The sequence below is a fragment of the Seriola aureovittata genome, chromosome 4, assembly GCF_021018895.1.
Source record: "Seriola aureovittata isolate HTS-2021-v1 ecotype China chromosome 4, ASM2101889v1, whole genome shotgun sequence".
Classification (NCBI taxonomy): domain Eukaryota; kingdom Metazoa; phylum Chordata; class Actinopteri; order Carangiformes; family Carangidae; genus Seriola; species Seriola aureovittata.
Window position 1 is genome coordinate 8,548,426 of NC_079367.1, and position 27,111 is coordinate 8,575,536.

Consider the following 27,111-nt stretch of genomic DNA (forward strand, 5'->3'; position numbering starts at 1 on the left):
AATAAGAGGGTGACATCTTTAAAAAAATAAATAATTAGACAATTTATAGGAAGGGGCATGTATGGACTGGACTGACTGTTCCTTCTCATTCAGCTCTAGTAGAGTAGAAATAAAAGTGGCAAATTTCTCTTCTTCTCTTTTGATAGTTATATACAATAGCAGCCTTTGCCTCCAGCCTTGGAGGGCTAATAACATAATATAATATTCAACCATAGCTAAGTAACAGGCTTGGCTCCACAACTCTATTATGAGCTTTCATGACAAACTAAAAACAGACATTATAAGCAGAAAAAAACCAAACATTTCATTTTGAAATAGGCGTTTTGGGGCGTTCAATCTTCCGACGGGTGAACCTCTGGTTGCCCTGAAATAGGTGACCACTCAGTGGCCAGTGTGTGTAGAGAGGAGTGAATGAGTGCATCCTTCATTAAGGAGCGGGTGCACTTTCCTTGTGCTTCTCGGCAGCAGATACGTAGGCAGGTAATGCGACAACTCTCATTACATTAGCACCGTTGCGTTCTGCTGCGTTGGCTGCAGGCAGATTAGCCAGTCGATGGACAATCCTATTAAACAAGTCTGCATTAAGCCACAGTGAGAGGCTGCGTGGTGCCTCGTCTGCTCTGCCTGCCCCTCCCAGCTCTTTGTCTCTTTCTTTCTCCGGATGTTTCTGGTTTTGCTTCTTTCATATCTTTGCTCCTCTTCCTCTCATTTAGATCTTGTTGTCCACCTGCCTGTTGGCCTTACGAAATAGTGTCTTGATCTCCTCTGTCACCATCTCCTGCCAGTTATCCCTAGTAAAGACAGAGGAGGGAGTTCAGACCAATATTGTATTTTACAGAGACATTCATTCTTAAGCAGGGCTCTAGGATGTAAAGAAACAGAAACACTATGAAAGAGTACCACAAAGCACACAAAAAGCACAAACAGTAAAACGAATGCTAGAAGTTAATTATGAAAATGTGCCAGCCACAAAGTAAATGAAGTCAACAAAGAGGGCTTTCACCAATCTGATTAAGAACATGTAGAAGATGATAAGATCAAGAGATTAATGAGAATCGTAAATCACAAAGCCACGACTAAGGTTCAGAACTCAATGAGAGGGAATTGTGTCTGCGCAGGCTCAATGGTTGACTTTGGTCACATCAAATCAGCCACGATGACATTTCCACAACACAACACAACACAACACCAGCTGGCATGCAGGTCTCTACCTCCTGTGTTTGAACTAAGAAGGTCAAGCCTTTTTCTCGGCTTTCTTTCTCCTGTACGCGGCTATATCCTCAGGGTTCAGCCCGTGATTGTTTTCCCTGAAGTGACATGCGGATAGTTGCAGTTTGCATGAGTCGTGTGTCAATCGCAGGTTAATGGCAGTTAGGCAATTTTCGATCAGATGGGAGTTGATAATGAGAATAATAACAGTGAGTTGAATCTCTTACCCTGGTTTGATCTCTGGTGGTTTTGGCAAAGGCTTTGTAAAGTTTGTTTTCCCCACGAGCCAGTATGTCTCTTCAATACCTTTACCCTAGCAGAAAAAAACAAAAAAGGCATGGATAAGAAAATCTGAGAGTGTCAAAATATTTGCCAACACTGAGGTTAAATGTTACCTTCAACTCTGTCTTGCCTCTGACTTCTATTTTATAACCTTCATTAAGAGAATGGAGGATCTTCACAGTGCTCATATTCACATGGATTCTATAAGCTGATGGCAGAAGAGAAGAGAGAAAGAGATTGGACCAAGAAACAAAAAACAAAACATGAAGCAACACAAAAAAACACAGTGGGTGATGTGTTCGGTGTGATACTCACGCAGCCCAGTGGATTCCATACGAGAGGCAGTGTTGACGGTGTCTCCAAAAAGGCAGTACCGCGGCATAGTCAGACCTACCACCCCAGCAACACAGGGCCCTGCAAACACAAAAAAACAGACAGATATGCAGAATAATATGATTAAGAAAAAGAGTAGCTGTATCACTCTCTGATTGTTTTTGTTGTTTCTCATTTGATATATGGTTGCTGCATCTTACGCACTGAAGTATCAGTTGTATAGCCTTCACTATATGTATTACATGTATTTTTCTGCATGTGTGTTCCAGCTGCACATAAGAGAGGGAGATGAAATAAGACCTGGAGCTTGTCCAGTCTAGAGCTGGATTCAATAGTGAGACTCTTATTAGTGAAACTGAGTCAAAACTGAGACTGGGACATAACAGAGTAAGATTCAAGACCATGAAAGCTATTGTGTTGGTGTATTTGGCCTGTATTAGTTACTCAACTCATTCGTTACTTAACACTCAACACTGAAGCCTTATTTTTACAGTAGGGGAATATATGGATATTTGTCACCTTTGACGTAGACTGAGGACATATCGTTCATTTTACATGTCAAAATCAGTCCTACAATGACCGGTCACGATGGTGTTCAATTTTATGTATTCTACAAATGGCTGTACAGAGGTACTGGACCACCTGCTCAACTGGAGCAGAATGTTAATAGGTGTAAAATGATGTGATGAGGACTCTGGCTTTGAACTGGACTCACCTGAGTGGATTCCTATTCGTATCCTGACGGGAACATCTGGCATGTGCCGCATATGGAAGGTTCCCACTGAGCTGAGGATGTTCAGAGACATGTTGGCGATCTCAGCAGCATGCTTGTTGCCGTTTCTCTTTGGCAGACCTGATGCTACCATGTAAGCATCACCAATGGTCTCCACCTGGGCAATGCCAACATTTAGTTATGGACAAGAATGTGTCACTGGTTACTGGTTACATGGCTCAAACAGTAGCTTTCAGGTCTCTTTAAGGTCTTGTGCTATACCTGTTTACTAAGTACACCTCCTGTTGATCACTCCACAGTGTCAGGTTGAAACAACATTTCTGTGAATATTGCTAAGATGCTGGAGGGATGCATTCATAAGCCTTAAACTCTGCAAACTCCATAAACATATCACTCATTTTCAAACACATTGATTGAAAATGAGAGTGTATTATGAATATCAAGCATGCTTTCTGACCTTGTAGACATCGTGGCTACTGAGCACAGCGTCAAACAGAGTGTAGAGGTCATTGAGAAGGTCGACCACCTCGATGGGATCACTCAGCGAAGAGATGGTGGTGAAACCTACAATGTCACTGAAGTAGATTGTCACCTCGTCAAAGTACTCTGGCTCCACTGTGGCACCAGTCTTCAGAGCCTCGGCCACAGAACTGAAGACAGAGAGGCAGAAAAGTGAGATGAGATTCAGATAATCATGCAACAAACAGTATATTTATTTCCTAACTTCACAGTGTGGATTGGATCATGGTGTGTGGTTAACTCACGGTGGGAGCATCTCAGACAGCAGTTTTTCTGTTCTCTGCTTTTCCACCTCCAGCTCTTCTGTTCTCTCTCTGATGAGGTCCTCCAGGTTGGAGCTGTACTGCTCCAGCATCCTTAGCATGGAGTCAATGATGTTGGTCTTTTTACCCTTGTTGATGAGCTTGAACTAGTTGTAACAAAATACAGATTCATGTTAAACAGTGTAATATTTTTTAAAACTGGTTTACGTGAGTGAAATAACAACTGTATAGTTTGGAATAATATCACACATCGGTGTCTCCAAAAAGTTACCCTGTCAAAGATTTCGTCAAAGTTTGGTCTGCGGTCAGGCAGTTCACTCCAGCACTGCTTCATCAGCTGGATACACTCCAGTGGAGCCTGGTCCGGGGCCACGGTGGGGCGACACATTGGAGGAGGCTTCTTTACCTTACGGATGATCTCTGGTGAGGAGATGGTGGAGATGGGACACATTAATCCAGTGTCAAACAAGAATTTGTAGCAGTATTTTGTCACACTGTTGGCTGTGAGCTTTGCTGCCACAAACAAACAAATTGGTGGTGGCTGTTGTGTTGGTGAGATGTTCCTGAAATCTACATCTCACTTGTCTCAAAACATTTGAAAAACTCCTTTCTAATTTGTCTGCTTCTCTTAATCAGCATCTCCTCCTTTGTAATGGATGCATACAGTACCTTCAGGTGGTAGACCCAGCATGCAGTATGGCGGCCCTCTGACCACCACCTCTTGGAGGATAATAGAAAAGCTATACACATCTCCTTTATAGGTCCCTTTACGTGAGCTTGCAAGGTCTCTCAGGAACTCTGGAGCTGTCCAAAATAGATCTGAGAGGACAAAAGAAAGAATTCGATATCAGCCAATGAAGACAGATTTGGCGACGTTTTGTGTATACATCACTGGACACTACCAGTGAAAAAAATAAATCACAGATGATTTATATTTATATTGTCTTCCAAAAAAATGGAACTGTGTTGTGATTTCCAACAGGTTGGGGTTACGCTCTTACCTTCAGGTGGAGGTTCCTCTATGGGAGCTTTCTGAGACTCCAGCAGCTCATTGAAGCCATAGTCAGTAATCTTGAGGACAAAACGTCCGTCAACCACACAGTTACGAGATTTTAGTCTGCCGTGAGGGAATTCTCTGTGGTGAAGGTATTTCATACCCTGGAAGCAAAACACATCCAACTCACATAATATATCAGAGGTAAAATTCACTTTTGAAAATCATGGCAAAATGACAAACAGGGTTATCATATTTATGTTTACCTTGATGAGATCAAGCAAAAGTGAGGACTTGAACATCCAGTCTAATTTAACGTCCTCGTTCCTCAGCAGGTCCTGCAGACTGCCCCGCGAGCAGTGCTCCGTCACCACCGCAAACATGGAGAAGTCCGAAAAGAAGCCCAGGAATGGATTGACATTTTCGTTTCTCAGGTCCTTCATCTGAGAGCACATAGGTGGATAAACAGGTAATGCAAGGACAGAAGAAAAGAAGGTATGTTAAGATACACACAATAAAAATGTGTAGCTTTTCCAAACCACTTAATTTGAGTGAGGATTCTACTTTGTGTCCGTTGTTATCCCCCCACAAGTCAAGACATGTTTCTCTACCTTTGTGAAAATCTTTGTGGTGCTCTGCTTCACCTCCTTGAAGTGGCCCTCCTCAAATTTCTTCAGCCAAACCCAGTCGCCCTGGAAGAGGAGCCATGTTGTTACAGAAGAAATGTTGCAGGTAAAAAATGGAAGGGTTTACTTCCTTAAAGACTGTGTGTTTTCATTTTTGCTTCAAAATGTGGCAATATACCATTGTCGTGATAATGAACAATGCAAGTAAAGTTGAATCGAGAGCAACTGGACTTGGTTGTAGATACATGAAGACATTTCACTTCTCATCCAAGAGGCTTCTACAGTTCTGAACAAGCTTCACCAGTAAATCAGAACTGAAGAAGCCTCTTGGATGAGAGGTGAAATGTCTTCACATATCTACAACCAAGTCCAGTTGCCCTCAATTTTACTTTTCTTGAATGACTGAGAATCTTGGAGGTGTTTGTAGGTATGTAGGTATTGCACTAATTCCAGATTACAAATCTTACAGGATACATGTTTATACAAAACAAGTGAAAGTGATTTAATTAGAAAGAACAAAAACGTGAACAACACCTTATTTGAACTTTAACCAGAACAATTGACTCTACTCCACCTTTAACCAAAAGGTTTAACCTTACTTGAACCCCCAGTACCACTTAGAATGAATGGCCCTGACATGTGCTTCACAAGGACACCCTTCACTCCCTCAACAGATACTTACCATTTTATTTTTAATTAAATGTTTTAATATTGTTTTGCAGTACAGGTTGAAGTAACAAGTGCAATGACTCAGTATTGCAGTGTAACCTACCTCATACACGGCTACATTTGTTGTCTCATGAGTAGCTGTCTGCATGCTGTTTACAGAGTGTGAGCGGTCTGCAGATTTCTCCTCCAGAGCGCTCTTAGACTCGCTCAGATCCTCCAAAGTGATTTTCTGTGGGACATCAAACACCAGGGGAAGATTTAATAGAAATGAGTTGTATCCTGAAAGATTCAGTGTGTCATGTCCAAGGAATGCAGATAAAATTGTGGTCAATAGAGTAGTTAAAGTTTAATTTCATATTGGAAACTAAGATACAGTGAGGCTGATTACCTTTCTGCTAAGCTGGGGGTTGATAAAAGTGAGATCCTCCAAGGTAAGCAAGATCCGATTGGGACCTTTGATCAGCTGGATCTGTTGAAGTCGCCGCCTTTCAATGAGATTTAGAAAAGATAAAAAACTGTCTTGGAGATCGTCTTTGGAGCAAAGAAATCCTTGTAGGAGAATTACTTTTAGTCCAGTGTTAGCGTGTATTCGTGAGGTTGGAAGATACATAAGAAGAGTCAGGATTTTTGATATCTGTAAAGTCACAGCATGCAGTAATTTCAAGGACATTTTAAAAGGTTTCTTTGACTTATTGCCATAGGTCAAGGTGATCAATAGTGTGGTTTTTAAATAACTAATTGAAATCCTCACTTGGTTTGTCTGAAATGTTAGCCAGAGTCAAACTCCCAAAACTCAAAAATGTGGCTGACTGTATTTCATTGCTAAGGCTTTAGGGGGCTGTCCCTTCAATCGTCCTTTATTATTCTCGAGCCTTTACACAGAAAATCTATTATTGTGCAAATCACACCAATGAGTATGAGAGAAATGGTAGGAAAGATGGAGGCAGAAAGAATGGAAGAGAAACACAAGGCTTCATCTGTATAATTCTACATAACATGAACCAGTTTGTATTTACAGGCTGTACCTGATATAAAGACTTATACCGAGCCCTCCTACAGCCAGAGTCAAGATGACAGCCAAGACCACTACGATATAGACGACCTCCACACCTGAGGACGACAACAGGTAACTTGATGGTGTGGGAAATTATGGTTGAGGAATAAATTACAAAATGTATGAAATACATGCCATAAAACTGTGAAGACTTGAGTAAACACAACAGACTGTATACAAATGCCAAACTGAAATATCGTACCTCCTGAGCAGATGGCATTCTTTTCAAACCAGCATTTGGAATCAGACGGTGGAGGGGTTCCTCCTGGAAAATTAATGGACCTCCCTGCAAAACTAAGCTCTCCGGACGTCAGATCCACGATATAAGTCTGGTACAGCTGGCTCCCACTGTTGTCAGTGTCCAGGATGACATAGTTGGTCTTGATTTCCCTAGCAGTGTCCACCTTGACCTTCTGGTTGAAACCGCTAAAGGTTGTGTTCTTTGTGAAGTACGCCAGGTTCGAGCCGGACAGCTGCATGCCTGCTCTCCTGGCATTGTGGATGGACTTAGCCAGGAGGTAGATACTGTTATAGATGGTCCCAAACAGGGGGTTAACCTGCAAGGATGATCAAGGGTTGTTGGTTGGGGCACAAGAGAAGACATGATGTGTTACTATATTATATCACTAAAAATGAATGTTTCTGATAAAGAGAGTTAGCAATTGAAAATGCAGGCAAAAATACTACATATGGGATGTTTATAGCACGATAAACATGAGTTCAAATGAGAAATATCCTTGGAAAGACTCCATGGGGTATATGGGGGGAAGAAAGGCAACAGGAAACCCACTCACTTTTTGCTAATTAAAGGGCATGTAACACTGATATTCATTATAAAATGCACAAAATAATAAATCCCTAGACTGTGCTTTCTTATAGAACTACAGCAGAGGAATAACAAAAAGATGGACTTTCATACTAATAAAGACTGACTTTGGAAGATACCTATTTGATTTCTCTAATTCACAATGACTCTTGAACACATTTTGCATGTATTGAGGATGTGGATTTTTGCTCCCTATCCCTTACATTGATACTAGGAAAGGATCACTTCAGCGACTTAAGTTTTTCAGTGTAAAAATGGGCATGTGAATAGTTTTAAGACAGACTTTAAAAAGTGGGACCCTTTCCTTTAACTCCCTAGTGTATCATCCTAAAAGTTCCTACCTGCTCTGCCTGCACGGCCAGCGTCAGTTCCTCACTCCTCTTGGCGGCAGTGAACGCCTCGTTGAAAGACAAAGGCTCAGAGGCCATAGTGATAGTGAGCACAGCATCATAGGCCTCCCTTAGCCTGCTGTTGTTTTGCAGGGGAACGTAGGAGACGTTGGTGTAGGGCACGCTGTAGTGGAGAGTGTCATAGGGAACAAACACATACTTCCCCGAGGTCAGACCCATTTCCCGTGCTTTGAGAAGGAAAGTAGCCTGCTGCTCACCTCCAATCAGGATTGAGTGCATGCACATGATTATGGCTGAAACAGACAAGGAAAAAAACACACAATAAAGTATTTGATTTTTACAAAGTGGCTCATGAAAAGTGATAATATGACCTGTGACTTCAGTATTATAATGATTGAATGTGTGAGCAAGTGACTAGTATGAACAAATACACTCTTGTAAAAAGTACTCCAGTGCCCCCCTCTAGTGGAGTGACTGCAATACCTACTCAAAATGTTAATCATATGATCAGAAAGACTTATTTATTTTATTTATAAACTCAGTTCAATTGGATGCAAACTGGCTGATGGCTCCAACTAAACCACTGGTTCAAATGATTCACAAAATGAGAGGGTGGCCTGTAGGATTAAGAAACTGATAAATTAAGTTGCTGTCCCAGTTCACCTTAACCACAAGGTTAAATTTACAGAGTCAAGATGGCTTCCTCGTCAGATGGCTGAGCTTACTGAAGAGGGTGTGTACCGCTGGGATATGAGAATATTCTTGTGGAGCAAATCAGGAGAGCTGATTGTCTGACGTTTTGCACTCATTCACCTGTGATGTAATATCTGCTCCCCATGTTCTTATATCAATGGTCATTTATTTCTATAAAGCCCCTATTTCAAAACTAGATTCAATGCGACTTTATTCTACTTCATGATTATCTCTCACTTTAACACATACAATAATCTTACAGCAATATTTTATCACTGTAATGAACCCAGGTCCTCACCTCTGATCTCTCCTGCAGCTTGGATCTTCCTCAGTGTGTTCTCCACCTCTGTCTCATTAATACCAATAGGTGTAACCAGGCGAACGGCAAGCCCCTTATTCCTTAGAGCAGTGGCCAATCTCCCAGCAGTATCCACCCAAATATCCTCATTGGATGAGACCACCACAACACTGGCCCACCTAAAGTGTTTCAACACGGTGAACAACACCTCAGTGGGGAACGGTACTGTCCTGGCGAAAGTTGGGTATCCTGAGGTGCCTACCAGCTCATAGTTAACACAGCCGTAGGAGAAGACGGCCTTATCCCAGTTCTTGGCCAGCAAAGAAGCTGCAATACAGTATCCGGGATTGGTGGGGCCCAGAAACGCATCCGCCATCTTCTCATAATAAATAAAGGCGGTGAGAGCTTTGGATGTTTCACAGGGCTCCTGGAGGATGATAAAGTCCATTTTCAGGCCCAGATCCAGGTTCAGGTCTCCGTTTATCCTGCTTACAGCGAGCCTGGCGGCCGCAGCAGGCAGCGCTCTGTAGTACACAGGGTCGCAGTTCCAAGGCCCCAAGACCCCCACTTTGAAAATCAAACATCGGACACAACAAGGGAACGTCAGCACTCCGAGGAGGACCCATAATAGAAAGTTATAGAAGGGCAGTGTGGTTAGAGTTGGTCGACTTTTAATGATGGGGATATATGGATGATTGGACTCCCATAGCGTCCCTCTGAAATTTGGAGGAATATGTTGCATTTTCCTTCCAGGATGTCCAAGGTGAAGTGAATCTTTGCGTTCACTTTATTAATTATCAATTAGACCAGTGACACCTGCAAGACAGATGGAAATAAATGTTCTGGGAATAAATAGTTACAGAATAGAATTATGAGCCATATGGCCAAATTGAAGTAACTTACCATGTCTTTGATGCCATCAGGACAGCTTCAATGTCCGGTGAGACAATCTCACAGGTGTCCTCTCGGGTCTGCTTCTCCGTCTCCACATAAACCCTCACCTAACCATCCCAAAAAACCTTACCTATTCACCCCGAGGATTCACGGCGTCGCTCATGCGAAGACACAGCAAAGTCATTGTGTTTGGATTACGGGGCTGAGAGTGACAGGCAGGGCTCGCGTCTGTCGCGTTTGGAGACAACTTCAGCACCCTGGAGAGCTACTTACGCCCCGCAGTCAGAGCCTCTGAAGGCTCCTGTGCGTTTCCACAAACACCTCTGTTCACAGGAAGCATATCTGAAGGAGGGAAAAAACACCCCCGGCCCTCAGGTTTTCTGTCTGTCATATGTATTAAAAAAAAAAAAAAAAATCCAAATCTAGGTGGCAAAAAAACTCGGTGGAAAAATGAGCCGTCCTCCCTAAAAATATGTTTCTGATCAATAAAAATGGGAAAGTATATGATGTATTATAAATATAGGAGGCCAGTGTCAGCTACAGGCCCATTCAATCAAGTCCCTCCAAAGTGACCTGGGGCAAAACGTAGGTGTTACTCTCTAATCCATTTCCAGTGAGGTACAATATAAGAGGATTGACAACAGGCCTTAGTCTGTTCTAAAAGCCTTGTTATCATTCATGCTGGAGAAGCAATAAGGCATTTCCCAATCAATTAACTTACTTCTCTAAAAATTACAACATTATAGACTAGACCTCTATATCACTAGAGATAAATATTTTGTATGCACACGTTTTTCTAGCCATGGAGACACCTCAGCCATATCGCACACAGACACCTGAACCGTGCTGTAATTGGTCTAATACGCCTGCAGCACACCAGGTCCCACAGATCAAATGAATTTGAACCCTAGTGGAGTGGCAGTCATTAAAGATAACGAAGGGCTCTCCCTGTGGGTCCCCTGAGTTCTGCTGCGTTTCACCTGCGTCAGTCTTTTCAGCTCTTTCTCAGAAGACTCCACTAGTGAAACAGCCTGGCTGGCAAATGACTCCAAGAACAGCTGGTTGCCACAACATCAAGCCCTTGGATGACAGTGTGGAAGACAAAATATGGACAGGATGGATGACTTGAAAAAACCATGTGAGACCATGCAGTGGAAGGTTAGAATAAAAAGAAGGCGATTGTTAGCCACACAAACTTGTTTTAATTTAGTTAATGGAGACTCTCGTATAATCTTGCAGATCATCAAAGGATCATAACTTCTCATAAATTGTAATGGCCACATAAGGGTGAGCTGTGAGCTTATGCTCAAGAGTTCATCTGTTCAGAAGCTATGGAGTGACTAGTTCAACCAACATCAGGCTGCAGCTGTGTGTGTGTGTGTGTGTGTGTGTGTGTGTGTGTGTGTGCGTGTGTGTGTGTGTGCATGTGTGCGTGCGTCTGTGTGTTTGGAGGATATTAAATATCATGCCAAAAACCTTTTTCCTCCAAACTCAATCCAGACCACTGACTACTAATGACAATGAGGCAGTAAAGGAACATTATACAAACTTTACACAATACAATAGAATCCATAGTTACAGGAATATTACATTGCATTAAATGCACAAGGAGTTGGAAAGTGATTCCACCTTTGTTGACCCATATCCCACATAAGCTGATGAGCCTCTTAAACGTAACACCTTGACACCTGCATCCAGGAATAGAGGACAGAAATGGCGACTCAGCGTAATGTCCACCCAGTGAGTAGTGAACACAACACATTGGATGCAGCTCCTGAGACGAGCTCTGCACTCTGTATGGGATACTGTGGAAGGAAACATAGATAATCTTTACAAGCCAAAAAAAAGAGAGAAAAAGAAAGATATAAAAATACTTCAAAGACACATCTCTCACATTATACTGTATAGGAGCTAGGAGGTAAATTAGAAATTATGTATCGGCAGAAAAGGAGATAAATGATTAAATATGTCTTTGGGCAGATAAAATAGGATCAGTGAGGAGATGAATGGAAAAAAAATGCACCAGTGAAAGGTAAATGGAGTCACCAAGCACAGAATATTTTCCTTAAGTAAGTTAAAGAAGTTAAGGATTAGGTTCCTTTCAATTTTTATACTGATGTTATGGTGAAGTGTGCATTGAGAAAGTCCGCTTAATAGCACAAAGCAAGGCCCAAATGTTGTTGATGCTAAAATAATGACTGAAGTGGTTTAACCTTATGAAGTATGTATCTCAAAAACTTAGAAAAATAAGATACAATTGACTATATTCAATTAGGGGTATTGTTTTTAATAAGTGAGAGTAGACCTAGCCTATATCACATATCATGAGCAAGAGTGTAAGTTAAATACTTATGGCTCAGATCGTATGGCCTCTCACTGTCACTTTTGGACTACATACAGTACATACTCAACAAGATTTGTGCAGGATCAAAACAAATCTCAGGCCTCGTGGTCAAAACTAATCCAGACTGTGCTGGTTCCACTGTAATATAGCAGCCACACTGTCCACTTGTGTCTTCCAACATTTTTTCTTTTATTTTCCTCTACTTTCAGTGGAAGCTGTCATGTCAAGTGAGCTGGTTTATTTGAGTTGCTTCATGATCCTTCACAATGCAGCTGCACACAGTAAACTTATTAGAGAATGGCTTTAGTTCTGGTGCCATCTAGTGGACACAGAGTGTGCAGTGATGCTTAGCCTTCTCTATTTTGCACCTTGATAAAGAGAGTAGACTTGATTTGTCATGGACTCATTATCTTTTTGGATGATAAAAAGTTGCATAAGTCTACTTTCAACCTAGATTGAATAGGGATATTTTTGTAACATTCTCCCTTGTCCCTTAACAAGGAAGAATGTTATAACAGGAATTGAATGTAATTGATGTGTAGATAGTTAAAGTACCACCTTGGTTGTGTTTGCTTTAGTTAAGATATTTTCATTTACATATGTTGGGTTTTCATTCACAGTTTTTTTGTTGTTGTTCCTTTTACATACCGATATTATACTCTGCATTCTGCCTGTCTGAGCCCATATCTTATCTTTACAGCCTTGAAGATTCCCAGACACTGCAACATGCAAGTGGGTTGTGTGTATGTGTGTGTGTCTGACTGTGTGTAGCCTACAAGTAGCTACATGAACACAATAATCTTTGCTCTTTTTAAAAACAAAACAAAACTGTGGCCTTAATTTGTGTGGACTCTTGAGAGTGCATATGTGTGTTGTACTGTATGGGTGTGCGCTGTGATGCTGTCATGCTCTCATGAGGAAAACAATGGCCAAGGTCGCAGATGAAGAGTGGAGGCCCCTCAGCATTGTGTGAGCAGCAACAGATGTTCACCATAATTCATCACGTGTGTGTCTGACCCTCATTTTTGAGAAATTGTTACAATGTCTGATCTAACATTATGCAACCTAATGTCTACACAAATCTACTTTGGTCTGCTGTGCAGCAGTATGTGCAGGAGTTATCCTGTTAAAGTTGTTGTCAGGGTCTCTTGTCTAGATTAGTGTAAGGAAACGATTTTCAAACTAATATTTCCTGCATACACACTGTAATGGCATATTACTAAGTAAAATATTTTTAAATTACTTCATATAAACCTATACAGGCTCTGTCTGCAAGACTTTAAAGATCTGCTGAGTAGGCAGTAACAGGAAACGTCTGTTTCCGTTCACATAATTTATTTTATCAGTTACATCAAAATACAAACTTCTGGCCAAATGAAACAAACCGACGCCTTGTTGCGCAACACTGTGTCTCAGCTTTTGCTTTCGAGTGGGTTTGAGTTTGCTGCGACTTCACTGCGCGCCGATGAGTAGAGTCAAAGCCACCTGAGAGAGCAGACAGAGCCCGGAAGTCACACGTGTGAGCCTTTAAAAATAAAAGTACAATGTTGGTCAAGGAAGAAAGTTGAGATTCTCTAGTTAGAAAAATATTGCTTATCAGAAGGTGACAGTTTAAGTGCTATTCTTTTCAATTATGTGTGTGCCATAAAGTCTATGATGTGTGTGTTAAATGTAAAATTACACAAACAAACTAAACAAAAAAAGAATGAGTAAAGAAAGAATGAAAGAAAAAAACGGGGATTTTTTAAAATTTTTTATAAACTTTTAACTCATTGTTGTGGTTTAGCTAGGTCAATAGGCTCAAGTGATTCATTTCACCCTGTCCTGTATGACATTAAAACACCATGGCTACACAACAGTAGCCTAGGCAACACAATGAAAAAAACTGGTAACATGAAAAGAACTACAAAATATATAACAACGGGATATATTTAGCGCAAATATCTGCTTAGACTTAAAGTGAAACCCGTAACAGACCCTGACGTCGCATTTGAAGCGTTTTGTTTTGGAAATCATCGACGGGAAGTTCTCTCATTTTGTACACCGGCGAGTTTGACAGTGGTAAAACGAGCCGAGTCTCCCAGGCAGGACTTTATAGGATGGGAACAGACGAGTATGCCCTAGTGTTTCCAGCTCCTGGCAGTTTATTGCGTCGGAACAGACACACAGAGGGATCTGCGGAGCTCATGTAGACCAGCCGGCAGGATAACCACCGGGACACAGTGGCGCTGCGGGGGTCTGGAAAAATGGGAGCGGTGAAGTGAAAAACGTCCGAAAAGCGCAGAGTCTGGATGAAAGGCACCAAAGTAAGTTACTCGGAACCCTGGCTAACGAGAAAGTCATCAAAGTAGGAGAGTTTTTATTATTTTATTTCTCATTTCTGTCTGTCAGAAGCTGTCTGTGAAAACCTCGTCTGTCAGCGGTGTAGTTTCGGACAGAGGAACTCTGTGGTCAGATCAGATTTCACGTTTGCCTCTGTGTTTAAGAAACCGCCCCTGGTGTCCCGACTGAACTGACCGGGCTCTTTTGTGTCGTTACCGCAAATTATTCAGACACAGAGAAAAAAACTGTGAGAAAACTTCTGTGAATGATGCGCGCAGAGGTGACATGTGGAGCAATGATTGACAGCTGAAAGGGGCGGGGTTGAAATTGATGGTGTTATTAACGGTACTTTGACTTACACATGTGATAACCGTTTTGAGTATTTTATCCGAAAAGGCCACACTGGAGGTCTCTGCTCTCAGTGGTTTGCCACGTACGGCTGCAGGAAATTTGATCTGCAGAGGTGCCCATGCGGAGTCTGTACACCCGCCCCTTATGTTTACTTCCCAGGGCATGGCATGGTTGTTCACTCTGTTGTAATGCAGAGGGGGCAGCGACAAATTTGTCACAGTTTTCAGTCATTTTTTATGACACAGAGGGGAAAAGAGGCCGGGAACTTGACATTTACAGCCAGAAAGAAGAGCTTTGGTTGGGATATCCGCTGGAAGAAGTAGATCTTTTTCTTCAGGATAACTGGTAATGCACCAATGTAAAACTAATGTTACAAGTAAAAGTCCTGCGCTCAAAATATTATTTAAGTAGTACAGAGTTATTGTCAGCTATAGATAGCCTACTTAAATTTTCAATGGTAAAAGTATGTGCAGCAGAATAACCCTTTTTTGTGTTATATAATTATATTTTATATTATTTGAGTATTGTTACGGGTAGATTACTGTGTGAGCAGCATTTTCATGTTGTAGCATGTTGAAGGTAAAGCTACTGATAAGTATACTGGTTTCATCTATAACAATGCATCATACTTTAGAAACTGATCATAGATGTTTTAAAAGTAAAATGTTAACTAAAGCTGTCACATACATGTTGTGGAGTAAAAAGTATAATTCCCTCTCAAATGTAGTGGAGTAGTACTAGAGTAAATGTACTTAGTTCATCATCACTGGTTTTCAATACAAACATATGTATCACCTCTGGTAAATTATACTAATTTTAATATCAGCTTCATTATTTTTCTGTCAAATAAACAACATATTCACCAGTATATTGACATTATTTGATATTATCCCTACAGCCTACAGTGAAGTTAACCTATTACACTAGACTTTCACATAATTATATTCAAGCCATACTGTGTGGCTTCACCTCTTATAAATCTTTCATCACTTCTTTCTGAAACACTCTCTTCCAGCCTTGCTAAAATATGCTTTGATGGATTTGATCAATCTCTGTTCTTGTGAATGTTTTTATTCACCATAACTGTAGGCGTCCCATTGCTGCCTAATTGTTTTAAAACACTTAAGTACCATCTATTTAATATAAACTCACTGCCTCCTCCTCAGTGTCATGCATTAATTTAGCTTAAAAGGATTAGCGTGGCATCCATCTTCTAATTACACAGTTTTCAGCCTTCAACTTGAAGATTAAATTGGGAAAGAGCGGCCTCAATGACATTAGGAACACATCAGTGCGCTGGAGGATACTAAACGAATTGAGGGCTAGATGGGATTGTAGATACATATAGATGTGTTAAATGGGAGAGCTAAGAGGATATTATGTTAGGGATATTCACTTTTGTCTTTTGCTTTATGTGTTTCTTACTTTTCACTGTCAACAAATCCAGCTCGACAAAATCTCTTGAGATAAGTGTATTGCTTGTAGGCAATAAAAGTGGTGCTTTTATATTGGGTTTTGACATGCTAAGTGATTGTGTTTACACTGATAACACTCTATGGTAATTGGATTATCACATTGTTTAAGTTTTGCAAAAGTCTGAATGTAGTTCAGAGGTGATAAGTCATAATTTTGTGAAAATCGTGCCATAAAAATAATCACTGCTGTATACCTTAGGTGTAGGTTGGTAAATAAATACATAAATAAATAAACAACTAATGACTGATGATCCTCAGAGGACAGTGGAGGTTGTTGTTCTGCTCTCCCAGGATAAATAGGTGTGAAAAGACCTCAGAAAGTGAGAAGGTGTTGGGGTGTGATTTCACAGGCTTTTGCCAATTGTCCACTCTGGGGGGTTCACAGCTCTTAACTGCCGTTGCCATTGGATAATTGCAGTAGTTAGAATGTGGCTGATTTGAAGGCAGCAGCAGCAGCAGTTTGCCGTTAGCTGAGATTTATTGGCGAGAGGTTCAGAGGAACACCTGGTGCAGAAAGTTCACAGTCCTCGCTGAAGCAACAGATGGAGCCAAGGATGCAGGAGGGGAAGGAGGGACAGATGAACGTGGCTGCAAAACCACACAGAGGTGACGAGCTGCTGAAGACCACGTAGTTTGTAGGAGGCAGTTTTCATGAGGTGTAAACACAACTTGCAATTGCAGAGAGGGCTTACTATCATTTTTTGTGACAGCCAATGATGTAATATATATACACAATATAAGAGTTTAGCGGTTGCTTTAAAACCTGAAGGTGCTGAGTTAATCCACACAACACTATGCATGACACCAGTTCATTCATCAAGTTTCCCCTCTGCCCTTTATGTTGCTCATTCCATGGGTGGACTATTGAGCTTTTGAAGAGCTCAACCAGAAAAAATCTTGTTAAATTTTGTTCAGTGAGTGAAAGATTTGTGAACTCAGCTTAATTTGACGCTCATAAAACTCGCCCATTCCTGTTTGGTCAAAACCTGCAGCTGGAGGGATTCTGGCCTTCATGAAAACACTGGTGTAAAATACTAACTCATCTTTTGCTTGTTTTCTTTATGTAAAGTGGCCTAGGGTTTAGTTCAAAAAAATTTAGCACTATTTTTTAATATTAAAGTCATACCCTTTATATAGCAGAACAAAACAATAATGGACACAGGACACCGGAAACCTTGATTACACTAATTCACTAGACAGGGTGAGTGAAACACAACTGAAATCATTCAGTTGATTACATTTACTCCACACCATCAGTATTACAGTAAGAAGTTCAAGGGTTAAAACTAAAGAAACACTGCACAGAGGTGAGCAGCTCTGTCTAAGTAGACTTTGAACCATGGTAATCAGCCTGCATATGTTGATCCAAAAGTATTATGCAGCTATGCAACCTCATCATCTTACATAAGCTAGGATAAACAACCTTAACCCATGTTAGATATACCTGTTAACAGCCTTAACCTGAATCACTGTGTGTGACTTAACTGCAGACCATAAAAGACAGTCAGAATTTAACACCAATCAAAAGATCAGAGAGCATTGTTATCGTACTGCTTTTTGCAAGAATGAACTAATATGCATATAGGAAAAGCTGAACTTGCTCATGAAAAATACTTGTTTTTTTGATTGAGCATTTTCTATAAATTCAGGACAAAGGTGGCCTCAGTAGTAGGTAGGTCACAGTTATTTTTACTTAGTTTGATAGATTAGACACTGATGTAAACTTTAAATGAATTGTGAGGTTGTAATTTAATTTTTCATGCAGCTGTAATACTGTGAAAGATTTTATCTTGATTGCGGGCTTTTCTGTGTCATGACAGGGTGACTTTACCATGACTGTTAATTATGTACCTATTGCATAACTCTTAACCTCTGGCCAGTATTCATACTTATTTGAGTGTTTGTGTGTGTGTACACATTGCTGAAGTTGAACAGTGTTGAACAGGGTGAGCTCTATTCAGCTTTCATTTACACATGACAGAGACACAGAGAGGGACCTAACAACAGTTGAAAAAAGGTATGAGGTTCTTCTCCGGTTTTAGATAAAGAATTTATTTTTATTCACTTAAAAATTAAACATGAATGTGTATGTATTTTATTAAATCGTTCATAATTTTTTTGAATATGCAGACTGTACTTATGTCGCATTTATATTGTTTCATTTTGGAGCTTTAATTTCTACCGCCATTTCAGATGCAGTGGTATCATAGTATCAGACCATGTGGAAGTATAATTTTCAGAATGAGAAGTTATTTCTGAGGCTCACAGGAGATGCTCAGAGAGTGGACACGTTTCATTTTTCCTTTTTTTAAAGTAGAGATATTTTAAGGGCCTTGATTTTCATTTTTACATCAATGCATAGTCACTGTAGTGAGTAAACTAAGAAATTGCAAATGAACTCTTTCATCAAAGAAATCGGGTCAAACCCACTGGGAAACCGAGAAAGAAGGAATTTGAGGCTACTCCAGTTGCATGAAAAGTCTTTAAAGTCTTTTCCAGAAGATTAACAAATACCTTGAATACAACATTTGAACAATGACCTCTCTGCTCCTCGCTTCTCTAACTTCTAAAATCACAAACAAGGTGTTCTGATGTTGTCTGGGGCCAGTTTCACAATGATATTTCAGACTGGTCTGTAGTCTTAGACCAGTCTTAATTTGGCTCATAGATCAGTCTAATGCAAGTAAGAGTAAAAATGAAGACTGACTAATTTTAAGCCAAAAAAATTAGACACTTTACCCCCAGGCAAATTCAGGTCCAAGAGTAATGTTACCATGCTACCAATCAGTGACACCTGTTCTGGCCAGTAGCACTCTGATGGCCAAATTGTAGCGTTTGTTGACATGTAATTTGCCGGTAGCTTGCATATATATCGTTACATCGTTAGCAGCTAGCTACCGGCTCTACCGGCTAGCATACCAAAACAACCGTCACAAAGTAAAACCTTTTTATTTTGGCTGCTGTCATTAAAACAATCACTAGAGACATTGTTGGACTAATATTACCTGTGTTCTCTTGGCTGTCATTGGCCTCTGTCTGTTCCTCTCGGGAGGCTGCTGTCAGCGCCAACGCTGGCCGGTGTGGGAGCCCCAGTCGCCCCGCTGTTGACTCCACATACTCCCCTCTCTCGTCCGCCATTTATCCCCCCCAAACAGAAACAACTGGCCACCGTATATCTTCACAATGTTCATTGTCGCTGCAATTTTTTTTCCAAATCACATTTTCTTCCTATTGTTACACTGTAAGCTGAATTTCCCAAGTCCTTTTAACTGTTGAATTCTTCCAGTAGACAAACATTTTCTGCTGGGGTAAACGGAGGGCAGCGGTTGAATGCGGTGATTTGGTCGGCCATTTTTTTTATTTAGCAACAAATCGGAATTTATCCAGAATTCATTTAGCACAGTCGGATTTACTATAGTCAAGAATTAAAGTGCTTTGCGCAACGGAAGACTTTAGATGTCTATCTGAAGTCTGACTATCTGATATATTTAAGCCATAGTCGAAGTGTATCTTTGTGAAACCAACCCTAGGGCCTGATGATTGAGGCTGTTTCTTTGATGTTGATTGTTTACTGAAAGCTGATTAGAACATGATATTGGATTCCATTAGAGAAAACTATCCAAACCTCAACGGGTGTGGCGTGGTTAAAAAGGTTTCAATGCTAATAAAACATTTGTTCTCTCCCCAGGCATAATGTTACTCCTCCTGTGTTTTGGCCTGTTGCTGCTGGCGGGTGTCCAGGCCAGCACTGTTAAGAACTGCCACCCTGGTTGCCGCTGTGAGGTGGAAAGCTTTGGCCTATTTGACAGCTTTAGCCTGACCAGGGTGGACTGTCGCGGGTTGGGACCCAGCACCAACATGCCCATTCCCATCCCACTGGACACTGCCCACCTGGACTTGTCCTCCATTGCCATGGGACCGCTCAGTGACACCATGTTAGCTGGTCCAGGCTATACAACCCTCGTTAGCTTGGACCTCAGCAGCAACCATATTACGAAGGTCGGTGGTTCATGGAAGTCATGTATAGACCTTAAAACGAAGTAATACAACTAATAGAATATTCTGTCTCATGCAAATTAAAAATTGAGTATATAATGAAAATAAAGCACCCACTCTCAATTTAATAAACTTAGGGGTGTTGCTGCTTCATTGTTACATGTTTGGTCACAATTTGTGGCTAATGTTAGCGAATGTTAACTAACTTTTTAAGTTATGATATTGTGTAACTAATGTTAATAAGTGTTACTGACAGTTGAGTGTTTTGGTTTACTCTCAAACTCAACTCTGAGCACCAAATGGCATACAGACAAAACTAGCAGCTAGCCAGTGCAGCATTTAGCAGCTAAACAAGTTAAATAGCCAGATATTTACCTCAGCAGGTGGTGGAGACAAGGACAGGGTTAAAATGAGAGTGAATATTGGACTTACATTTATCAACTAGACACAAACATGGCTACAAAATAAGAGCTACTGTTTCTCTGTATATGCTGGATACGCGAATAGGAGGCTAACGAGTTGATAATGTGCCAGTTTTGTGTTCTTAGCTTCTTTTTGATCAATCAGTTATTGCAAGTTGTGTTGTTAGATTTAGTATTTTACAGAGAAACATTTCAGTGGTTTTATCATGACAAAATAATACATTAGCACGCTCAAACCTCAGGCCTATGATATTATTATGCTAGCTACTGCACACTAATGGCCAAGTGTGTTTTTTTAATGATATGAAGGGTTAGCTGGTCACTCCAAATCATGTTTGATGGATAAATTTGTGTGAACACCTCAGAGGGCAGGGTGAGTCATTAAAATATTTTGAAGTTTTACAAGAACAGAAAAGTGAGAATTTCTTTCAACTGCATTAAGTGTTTTCTTTATTTTTCTGTTTGTCAATCACTTCCCTGCCTCCTTATTTTCAGATAAGCTCTAATGCTTTGTCCAAGCTGCGTTACCTGGAGACACTGGATCTGAGCCACAACAACCTGGTGAGCCTCTCCCCGACCTGTTTCTCTGGCCTCCCTTTGGCTGAAGTTGACCTCAGCCACAACAGCTTCCAGGAGTTTGACATGGATGTGTTCACTACTAAAGTCAACGGTGGACCTGTCAGCGTGGATCTGTCTCATAACAAGCTCATGTCAGTTTCCACGACTTTGCATGGAAGAGCATTACACATTCAAAGCTTAAATCTGTCAGCAAACCGCCTGTTGAGAGTACCCGGGTTGGCAGGACTTCCGCTGAGGTACCTCAATCTGGATGGTAACCCCATCACGCAGATCAAGGTGGGAGCCTTTGCTCAGCTGAAAGATCTGGTTCATTTATCCATCAGCAGTCTCCATGAGCTTCAGGACATCGAGCCTTACAGCTTCAAGGGCCTCCAGAGCCTCCAGGTTCTGGATCTCTCCAACAACCAAAAGCTGAAGACTCTGAGCCCTGCTGTTTTTAGTGGACTAGACTCCCTGCAAGAGCTGAATTTGTCAGGCTCAGGTGTGGCATCCTTGCCAAATAACATACTGACCCACCTGCCCAGTATTAAGATTATTACACTGGGACGAAGCATCCATTGCTGGAGGACCCAGAAACAGGGACAGTTCCACCGGCAGCTGGGTCATATCCAACACAACGAGGTTCTGAACTGTAACATGGAGGGCATCGCATTGTGAGACTGTGCCTGTGGACATGGACCACTCCTTACAATCCAGATGCCAGAAGTGTGCCTTATCTGCTTTGATATGCAAAACACTTTTTTGTGTAACTCTCACTCAGTTACCTCTGTTTCAAGGTGAAACATTGGAATATGTCTTAAAGGTTTAACGCAGCCTTCATGAACTTTTGACACAAATATCACAAATGCTGTACTGTTTAGAGACTCAATGGCAAAATGTACGGCATTTAACATAGCACAGAACAATTACTTTTACATGCTAACATACAGTATAGTCTAATCTGGTAGAGAGTCTTTCATAAATTCAAAACTTAGTAAAAAAAGTAATGTTTGTACTTAGTGTACATCATTTAAAGTGGGACCATATTAACAGTTATTTGCACTAATTCCAGTTGCATTTTTTTTTTTTTAAATAATGCACTTACATGTGGCCAAATGTCATCCACTGTAGTACAAAACCTTCTGCTGACCACTAAGAATTTTCATTTGACTTTGAATGTGATGCTTTATGGAAATGATTAAAAGAATAGTTTTCCAGTTTGGGAAATGCACATATTCGCTTTCTAGTTGAAAGTGAGTTGAGCAGATTGATACCACTCTTATTTCTGTTTATTCAGTGTGAAACTACAACTAGCAACTGGTTAGCTTAGCTTTGAACAAAGACTGGGGGCAGAGGGAAACACCTAGCCAGACTTTGTCTGAAGAACCTCTAAAGCTCACTAATGAACCACAACATGTTTTTATAGTTTATGTACAGAAATGTCTATTAATAAGATAGATTTGTTACCTTAAGACAGAAGTAGGCTAGCTGTTTCTCCCTTCTTCCAGTATTTATGCTAAGCTAAGCTAACTGATTGGTTATAGCTTCATATTTACCATACAGGCATGAGGATGGTATCAAACTTCTTATCTAACTCTCGGTGAAAAAGGTAATTATTTATCAAGTGTGGTCTGGAAAAAGTAAAGACTTAAACACATTGTGATAAAGCTAGTTGGGTAAATATCTTTTTGTGTAACAACCACAAAATAAACATTGTATTACTTGAATTTGCTTCTACAAATATTAGCCTGAATCTGAAAACATGTCCAATGTATTTGGACAATTTCTCTTCATTATGACACTAAGTTTGGTGTACAGCCTTTGTAAATTAGGTGCATGCGTCCTTGGATATGGTGCTCACTGTTTCAGTGGCAGCACACAACTTGATCAAACAAGCTGTTGTCCATGTTGAGTTTATTTTGACCTTCTGTCTCCACTTCCAACAAAACGGTTGGTTCAGAACAAATCTGAGACAACTTTTACATATTTAGTAATGAAGTGATGCCGCTATCTGTTGATGTTTAAACTCCCAGCTGCTCTGTGCTGTCACCTGTAACCTTACTTTAGCATTTCTGTGGTATTTCTAAGAAGACGATCAGCCTCAAGACTGCACATTAAGGTTGTGAATGTCAGCTATTTGTAAAGGCTTTGGTGTCTTAGTTTTGAGATTTGAAAAGAAATCAACCTTTTTTCAAAAGCCAGATGAGCCCAGTCTTGGTGTAGAAGTTTATATATATTAACTATATTGTATATAACTTATATAACGTGTGTGTGTGTGTATATATATATATATATGAATCATATATGTAATAAACTGACTATTCTCACATGTGCTTTGAATGACTGCTGTTACTCATGTTCTGTATGATGTAAGAATGGCAACAATGGTTTGGTGTGTCAGTGAAGGAGCATAAACACACATTAAAAACAAAACCAAACACAAGGAAAGATTGTGTCAGAGTCGACACTGTGTTTAACTTTTTGCTGAAAATACTGTTTTTCAAAGCAGTCGTGATTTCTATGAACAGGACTGACTCATAGCAGGGTGTGACTCTACGGGACAAGAGGAAAGCTTCGAAGTCTGTGGTTTCCTCACAACAGTTTCTTTACTTTTTACAACTTTGTAACATGCTGTATATAAAGCTTTTTTTTCTTTCTTTACTTGAAAGTGCCTGGATACACAGACTCATACACACACTTGTGGTCTTGAATGGCTCTTAATAAACACTAAAGTGGGCAGACACGTCAGGGTTTGGCAGGTTACCATGCTACACTGGGTTGGTAACCTGCCAAGGAGGTGACTGGGAGTGAGACGAGAAGAGAAAGGAGAAAGAGGGGGAATGAGCTGGGTTTCAGTCACGGTAGCTTACTGATCTCCTGTGTGTGTCTGGCAATGAGCGTTTGTCCCGTGAGACAGAGAAAACATTCACATTATACCCTCCTTTCTCTTAAACTCCAAGACACCCAGAAACAGCCAAAACCAAAGAAAAGGCTGACTAAAGCGAGGGGTTTTCACAGATTGCATCAGAGTTGGACTGTACATGTCACACCCTGAAAACAGCTTGACAATATAGAGGATCTCTGGTAGTTCTTTCAACAAGATCAAATTCCCCCAGTTATCCTGTATTTGGGTCTATTTAAGCCTGTGCATGTGTGAATGTGACTCTATTCTCTTCGAGTTGGTGGGAGGCTGCTTGAGAGCCCCATTGGATTTGACCCCGTTGCAGAAAACACTTCCAGATGTTGGTGCTTTTTGGTCCATCTCCTGAAGGGTTGGCATGTCGAGACTTAAGGAACCAAACATCCATCAGAAACTGTCCTGCCTGCGTTCAGTAGCACTGGGATAAATGCTCACTACAACACTGTGAAATCGCAAAGACATTCAGGGAATGCAACAGCACAACAAATCAGGTTAAACATCAAAAGTGAGAGATTTTTTTTTCACTTTGGTCCCACTGTTGTAGCTCTTCATATATGAGCATAAAGTCCAGCTTGAGTTCAGATTGTTTGAAGTGAAATAAAGTGTTAATGGACATGAGATGTGACAGAAATTTCAGCGTTAATCAGAACAAGGACTTAATCAGAAAGCTACATTGAAAGAAGATCAGGTCACATGTCTATTCACATTTCAGTTTGCTCCTAACAATGTCACTCTGTCTAGTCTGAGACGAGCACAGATGTGTTGAAAAGCAGCACAAATGTGTTGCAATGCAATCTGTATGAAACAACAAGACTAGCTTCCTTAGAGAAATGAGGTTCTATCGACTCTAACCAGAGAAAATCCACAAGTTCAAGGCCACTTGTTTTGATTTTTAACAGCAAGCGAAGGTGAAAAAGTTTCTCACAGCACTGGAAATCGATAGAGCAGTTGAAAGAAATGCTGACATCTCAGTTTGATGCAGAAAAACAAACCCTGATGAACCCACGATGCAGCACAATGACATTTAATTAGAGTATGGTTAACTTTTGACACTACAAAAAAAAAGAAAGTTAATTTCCCCTCAAAGTGAAGAAAAACCAGACAATGTAAAAGCTTGTTTTTGTGGTTTGAAGTAATGTCATCACACAAATATAGCGCCTTTAAATATCCGTCAGTCACTGGAAGCGGAGGCAGTAATCATGAGAACAAGAGACCTTTTTTCAGGTTGCTCTCTGTAGATGAAGTTGAAACTGGGTCAACAGAAACTTTGAGTGAGTGAGCCGTGTTTTCAGTCACGCTGCTGATGTCTGAAAAAAAAACAACAAAAAATCAAAAACAAATAAGTATTTGTAGGTGTGAGTTATGTGCAAATATTTGTGGTGTAATTGCTACTAAACAAACAGCAGTTCACATTAATCCAAGTTTGAACAAGATTCAACAAGATTTATTACTTGACTCAGCGTTTACCGAAGAAAAACTGACTTTATCTTCCGGTTTTTCTTGTTCTTATGTTGCTTTTCAAAACAGACCAGCAGTGGAGAGATGATTTTAAACATCACCCTTAATCTTTAGTTTTGAGAACAACTTAATTTAGGCGTGCTGTTTGCATTACGGTGGTATGGGACATGTGGGTGAAGAAATCATAAGGTAATCACTTGCTTCTCTGCAGTGGTCTGGCTCTGAGACGTAATTACTTCAAAGCAGACGGAAGCTTTGAACTGTGTATAATTAATTCAGGCAAGCAGAACCAGGGTGTCTTTATTAAGTGCTCTGTTCTTGCTTGAACAACTATCAAACTAATGTAATTTGACCTTCCCGCATAGATCCTCTGGAGGATCAGGCTATCCAAGCAGCTAATACACTTTGCTTCAACAATGAGCCCATATTGCTCCAAACACTGCAAGGTTTTACTTTTTGTCCCCGGTGAAACCCATAATTTGTGCTTTTAGAAACAAGTTTCTGTTAATATGTTTAGAGAAAGCACAACAATGCCATAGAGTGGTACAAGCTTCAACAGATTTTTAGTGGCCCTCAGGAAAAACAAGCAAATCTTTGTGGACTGTGACAAGTTGAGCTGATCTTTTGTTTGTCTGAAAAACAAAAACCTCTGTGCTGAGCGGCAGCACGCTGACACAGTGCCTTGGTGTCTATTGTCACGGCGGCACGACAAGCCAGAGGGCATTCAGGGCATTAATACGTCAATAGCACTGTTGTCAGGTGAAAACATAATGAAAATAAATCCATATAGGGACATTATCTGTTCATTAATTTGTTCTATTCCACTTACTTTATATAACAGTTTGGGGAAAAATATAATATATATAATATAGATATAATATTTTTAAAGTATAAACAAACCATCAGGCTCTCAATGAAAGTGCCAATATTTGTTTAAAGCTTGTGCAACTGAGTCCACGAGATGAGGTGGTTTTTTTAAAGGTACATCCGCAATTCTGGGATCAAATAGGTGAAGTTGTGACATGTCGTAAACATGATCTAATCTCAAAATGCTGCTGCAAGGTTCGCTGTCACTCCACAGAGATAAAATCAGCTACTGAGTCACTTTTATGAGTGTGCTCTGGGTCATATCTGGTCTGATTTACCTATACTTACAGGCCAACACTAAACAGATCCCGATTTTCTCCACATTCCAGCAGAGACTGTGCCTTTTCAGTGAAGCATAAACACAACACCAGTTTGTTTTTTCTATTCTGCTCTGGGAAGAGGAAGAAAGGAAAAATGGCAACTGGCAGATGAGACAAGGCAGCCAGCACACTGAAGGCATCAGTGCGATTAAGGTGGAAGATAAGCTGAACAGATACAGGAGGATGGTATTTGCCACTATCATGAGCACACAGCAAAAAGCACATTCATCAGCACCTTTAAAACTAGGTGAATAAGACTCCTATCTGACCTGCAGTCTAACACCATCCACCACTTAAATTAGCAATTTAAACTTTTCCTCAAAATAGATGAAGGA

The 27,111-nt window shown here is 40.6% G+C and overlaps 2 protein-coding genes across 4 annotated transcripts; one reads left to right on the plus strand and one right to left on the minus strand.

Annotated features, from left to right (window-relative positions):
* Positions 1–333: 333 nt before the first annotated feature.
* gucy2f (guanylate cyclase 2F, retinal) lies at positions 334–9,591 on the minus strand. Its single transcript, XM_056374456.1, has 18 exons — positions 8,850–9,591; positions 7,850–8,151; positions 6,885–7,239; positions 6,654–6,738; positions 6,017–6,113; positions 5,732–5,857; positions 4,945–5,025; positions 4,600–4,776; positions 4,341–4,497; positions 4,009–4,158; positions 3,611–3,759; positions 3,322–3,485; positions 3,015–3,207; positions 2,540–2,714; positions 1,807–1,905; positions 1,605–1,699; positions 1,437–1,522; positions 334–791 (listed from the first exon to the last, which is right to left on the minus strand). The coding sequence occupies exons 1-18, from the start codon at positions 9,589–9,591 to the stop codon at positions 710–712; spliced, it is 3,315 nt and encodes a 1,104-aa protein (XP_056230431.1). The 3' UTR covers positions 334–709.
* Positions 9,592–14,120: 4,529 nt separating this feature from the next.
* Positions 14,121–23,538, plus strand: tsku (tsukushi small leucine rich proteoglycan homolog (Xenopus laevis)). Of its 3 annotated transcripts, none has more exons than XM_056374858.1 (3): positions 14,121–14,393; positions 19,924–20,234; positions 21,149–23,538. In XM_056374858.1, the coding sequence occupies exons 2-3, from the start codon at positions 19,929–19,931 to the stop codon at positions 21,887–21,889; spliced, it is 1,047 nt and encodes a 348-aa protein (XP_056230833.1). In that variant the 5' UTR covers positions 14,121–14,393; positions 19,924–19,928; the 3' UTR covers positions 21,890–23,538. The 3 variants fall into 3 exon arrangements, with proteins under 3 accessions (XP_056230833.1, XP_056230834.1, XP_056230835.1); XM_056374859.1 differs by lacking the exon at positions 14,121–14,393 and adding an exon at positions 14,747–15,105; XM_056374860.1 differs by lacking the exon at positions 14,121–14,393 and adding an exon at positions 18,148–18,252.
* Positions 23,539–27,111: the final 3,573 nt, after the last annotated feature.